The sequence below is a fragment of the Poromitra crassiceps genome (genome assembly GCF_964638095.1).
Source record: "Poromitra crassiceps genome assembly, contig: HAP1_SCAFFOLD_1149, whole genome shotgun sequence".
Taxonomy (NCBI): Eukaryota; Metazoa; Chordata; class Actinopteri; order Beryciformes; family Melamphaidae; genus Poromitra; species Poromitra crassiceps.
In genome coordinates, this window is record NW_028151261.1 from 14948 (window position 1) to 20000 (window position 5053).

Consider the following 5053-nt stretch of genomic DNA (forward strand, 5'->3'; position numbering starts at 1 on the left):
TCTGTTGGCGTCCGCTGCCTTCAGCCTGCTGCCCCAGCACACAATAGCATACAGGAAGGCACTAGCCACCACCGACTCATAGAACATCCTCAGCATGGTCCGGCAGAAGTTGCTCACCATTTGTCAAAGTTAGTTTGTTTAGGTAGCATTCACGGTCTTTGGTGTTTAAATCCATCGCATAGTTCGATAAAAATCTGCTCCCCTCCATTCTGCTGTTGCTGTCATTGCGTTTGCCAGTGCGTTGTTACCGCTTTGCGTGCGCATGCGTGTGATGTCATCGTTGTTGACAAACTGTAAAAGGGTCTATTCTCTGTCCTGCAGGCTCATCATGGAGGAAGCTGACCTGCTGAAGGAGAGACTCCAAGCCATCACGGTAAGAACCAGCCCTCTCTTAATGAAAGACTGTGTGGTGATGAAGCAGGCTAGGATACATATCGTGTATCTATGCCATATGAGTTTGGGAAAATTCCACAACCCTTGGGTTTATGAAAGCTTTTCAAACCCCCATTGATTAAACCTAAAAACACATGGTGGTCAAGCTAATAGGACGAATCAGCGTAACGTCACTTGCCACCCAGAAATGCAGAACCCCGCGGCAGTTAATAGTATGATTTGTGCGCCAAACAAACGTTAATATCTCAAAAACTATACATCACATCGCTTATATTTCGACATTCTGAGTGAGAGCAGAATTAGCTCAAGAGTTTGATATATAATACATGCATGTCGTGTTAAAGTTCTGTGAACTGTCGCCGTTTTTAAAATGTAAACAGAGTTAGCCGGCTAGAGTCAGACACACAAGCCTTGCGCCACTTGGGGCCCTATCTTCCCAAAAGCTAGAAATAACGAAGGTTATGCCAAACCCCACATAGGTTACGCTAAAACCACCACCGCAAAGCGTCCTACCTGTAGTTGGCCAGCCGGCAGGAAAGTATCGCGGGACTTCACGAGACTTGGTGACCGAGATCACGTTTGAGGCAATTTGATCCCTGGGAGACTCCAGGAAATGGCCTGGGGCGAAATATCACTCTGGTGGATGTTGAGGGATCACATTATTACAATATGTGGCGAAAACGGGAATAAAAATAGCTATTTAGATGCAGGAAAGACAGGCTCACACTTGGCCCCAAATCAGCTCCATTTTACAACTGACTTGGATGCTATTGATCTCAAAACAACGCCGCGGACGGCCAGAAACGCCGCGGACATCGCTGGGTGAGTGGCCAAATCATAATTATTGCCAGGAGATGGGTCCAGGTTCAAAAAAACCGAAATTCTCCTTTAAGGATGAGCCGAGATGAAACAGCACATAATCTAGAAACCCAATAGCAGTTGAAGACCCTGATATTTACATGTAGCTGACCATTCTGAACAGGATCTCAATGCAGCACTGAATGAGGAGTTGTTTCCAAGCTGTCTCTGAAAACACAGAGCGTAGGCGTCTGCTTGTAGGAAGCTGTGTCTGAAAACACAGTGTGTGGGCATCTGCTTGCAGGATGGGAGACTGGACAGGACAATGTTCAGAGACCTGGCTGTAGATGTGAAGGTCAGAGGCTCAGAGCCAGACAAGGAGACAAGACTCACTAGAACCGCTGGCGTGAGGCTGTTTCCTGGTTGAAAAGGGTGCAGCGTTTCCTGTTTAAGTTTAGGCAACTAAAGCCATTTTGACTTGTGAGCATGTTCCCGCGAACACGGACCTTACCCATCCAAGCCCTGAGTGCTATGTCCGTGTCGCTTGCAGAGCGGCTCTAGTTTAGAAGGTACCGGCTTCATGTCCAGAGAGCGAGTGGCGTTTGCTTACAAGCAAACAATTTGTTGCACTTGTGACAACCATGGTGACAACGAGCAATGTCAACATCCACTCTAGTGAAGTATAACCAAAGAGACTTATAATTTCTTTCTCTCTGGCATCTCTCTCTGCCATCTCTCTCTCTCTCTCTCTCACTGCGCTTGCTTGTGTGTGCATCGGTTTGTGTGCTCCTTGCCTGTGTGGGCGTGTGACTGCCCCCGCTCCCTCCTCACAGGCTCCGGAGAGAGAGGGAAAGCTAGCAAGACAGATTATTAGTATATAAATAGCCGATGTGAACGAGCGAGCGAACATCGGATAGTTTCCGTTTTTCCAAATGAAGCTGTCCTAACCTGCTGCGTGCATCACCGAACAGGCTGAGTGACGTGTCGCTTGATTGAAAAAACGCTCGCCATGGCTCTATTTCTGCAAAGCTTCGCGCATCACACCACCTTCAAAATAGGGCATTTTTGGACGCGAGGTGCGTCCTGGTTCCCAGTATTGGACATCGTTCTTAGGATTAATGAAGGATGAATTATTTTGTACTGTATCCTTGTGGTGTACTGTATGTTTGGATTATCAAATCAATTTATTCATTCATTCATTATATATTCGAGACATAACTTTTGTGGGGAGAAATAAATGGAAATCTAGACAGATGTGACTTGAATGCCAGTTGTAAATCACCTTTTCCACCGTTGGTTTAATGTTAGTGCAACCACTATTTTGACTGACGGCTTTTGGGCGATGTAACAAGCGCTCACTTTTCAGCACATTGCCACCGCACGTTATCGCCTGAATAATGGGTTGAAGGTTTTTCATGGAGTAGCCTATCCACTGCACGTCATTGGAACATTTGACAGGTGGATGGGATTTGCCACTAAGGCCAATACAATGAGTTTTAAAGAGGAAAATAAAGTTAAAGTAAATAGTCCTTTAAGTCTCGGTCGATTGCCACTCGGCCGAGACTTATAAAAATAAGCACTGTCCCATACCCCTGATTTGGGCTGTCCCGTCCGGTCCGAGCGCGCAGCCGCGTGTGCGCGCCTCCGTTTCCTCTTCCCCCCGTCCATCCTCCGGGGGTCAGGCTGTACGTGTGGGGGGCTATGGCGGAGTGGCGGGCACTCGGCTGTGCGTCCTGCACTGTGCGTCCTGCACCGCGCGTCCTGCGCAGTGCGTATGGTGACGTTGGAGTGCCGTCTGGAGGAGTGGGATGGGTGTCCAGAGAGAGGGGGGCGATGGCGTGGGGTGAAGCGGCATCTGGAGAGGGGGTGCTGACGTTGATAGGGCGGCAGTAGCAGCATCGAGATGATCGGGACCACAGGGCTCCGTGAGGACGGCTCGGCAGCGCAGGCTGGAGAGGAAAGAGCAGGCGAGTCAGTCAGCTGGCCAGGCTAACGAATTACTCACGCAAGATCAGGATCATAGGATACGACCGTCCCTTTTCTGACGGCTTTGAGAGCAGTGATCCTGTCCATGTGGTCCCGTGTGCGTCTGCCTGCTCCTCAGCTCTGTGTGTGTCAATCTGCCATGATCCACCCGGCTGCAGCCAATTATTCCCCTCTCCAGGTCGCCTCCAGGTGCCACTCATCTGTTGATTAGAAGGGGGGGGGGGGGGGGGGGGGGAGCAGAGGCCGCCAGAATACAAGGGGGAAACACAGGTGACATATATACCCATCAAGACTCCGCCCAAGCAGAAGACATAAAGTCATAAGCTGTGTGCTCAATAGATGACACAATGAGTTATTCCTGTGCCAAAGTACAAGTAAAACCTTTCCAACACTTTGTCTCTGCTCACAGAAGGGAATTGAGCTGCGGGCTGCCCCGCAGCTCAATTCACTGCAAAGTAACGTTGCAGACGTCCGTATTTGTGAAATTGGTGTCTTAACATTAACGTTAATTTCCCGGGCGCTTATTAATAGAACACATGTTAACACGTTACGTTAACACGAATTGAAACTCGCCCACATTGAATTCTTTGTAACGCTGGGTGAGATCAAACGAGTGGCGTCAGCGGAGGACTAAAATGCGAGACTCGATCATTAGCCAGGAATGGGTCTCGCGCTACTTTTGCATGCTAAATAAAGCTGATAAGGTACAATTTGATTCAAGGGGGGGAAAACCCTTTCAGAGTACAACACAAACTGTCTATTTTGCTGCAACTCGACAGTGCTGCATCCAGGAAATGTCGGGACTCTCGGCTCTGGATCAAGGGATATGATTAGTTGTGTGTGAGTGGGGGCGGGTGCACTCGGAGTTTGTCTGTTAAATGATTGGCTGTTTTCGTGTCACTTGTACTAACAAGGTACATGATTGGCTGTATGAGCCACGGAGCAGAGGGAAGCGCTCTAATGTGTTGGATGAAAGTGGTAACATTTCATACAAAATGCGATTATCGATTCTGGAATAAAAGATCGATTCAAAAAATTGTGACATTAAAAATCGCGATACTTAAGTGAATCGATTTCTACTGTAAAGCACTGTGATTTTGTATTATGTGAAAGGTGCTATATAAATAAATTTAGGTTGGTTTCTCACTGGGAAGGATTGCTTTCATTCCGTTCCGTTCCGCACCGCACCCGGGAACGATTGCTCCCCCTCCCCTCTCCCCCGCTGGTCAGCTTTCACATTTAGCATCTCTTCCGCGCTCGGAAACGAAACAGAGTGCACTCGCGTCATCAACTATGCCTGCAGTGTATCCTTGCTCCGTATGTTGTCTATGAGGTTCGGAACACAAGTGTGCCAAAGCGCTCCCCAGACCACCTTTTCAAGTGGATCCTGTCACGGAACGCAACGTTCACATTCGTCAAATGTTCAGAAACTGGGGTCAATTTGGGGACAAGTGTGCTCGGGAACGGTACCGGGGCGCCAGTAAGAAAGCACCCTTACTTACTTACTTACTTACTTACTTACTTACTAAACAGATGGGCTATTTGCACCATTAGATCAGTTGATTATCTTTGGTGCCAAAAGGCCTTGTCTCTATCAAATAGCTGTCATGGTCCAGACATTTCAGCAAACTTACATCACTCAGTCAGAGGCCCAGACGGAGACAGAGCTATAAATAGCAGCAGACAGCATCGGGGCTATCCCCTTTCACTGGTGCTTATAGTGCTACGCTGATCCAGGACTGGGCTACATTTAGGTTACAGTGACCCCTGCAGTGCAACATCCAGGAACACAAAGAGCTTGTGTTTAGGTTAATGATAATAGCCTAGTCATTATTCACCCCCCCACCTCCCTGTGATTACAGTAGGCTATCTATCA

At 48.2% G+C, this 5053-nt stretch overlaps 1 protein-coding gene across 1 annotated transcript in view; it reads left to right on the forward strand.

Annotated features, from left to right (window-relative positions):
- Positions 1 to 328: 328 nt before the first annotated feature.
- Positions 329 to 5053, forward strand: part of LOC310771743 (palmdelphin-like) — a gene marked incomplete at both ends in the record, with an annotated part of 21183 nt that continues 16458 nt past the window's right edge. Inside the window, one exon of the mRNA XM_083664279.1 lies at positions 329 to 373. Within this exon, the coding sequence (XP_083520405.1) occupies positions 329 to 373 (45 nt within the window). The remainder of the gene's footprint in view (positions 374 to 5053) is intronic.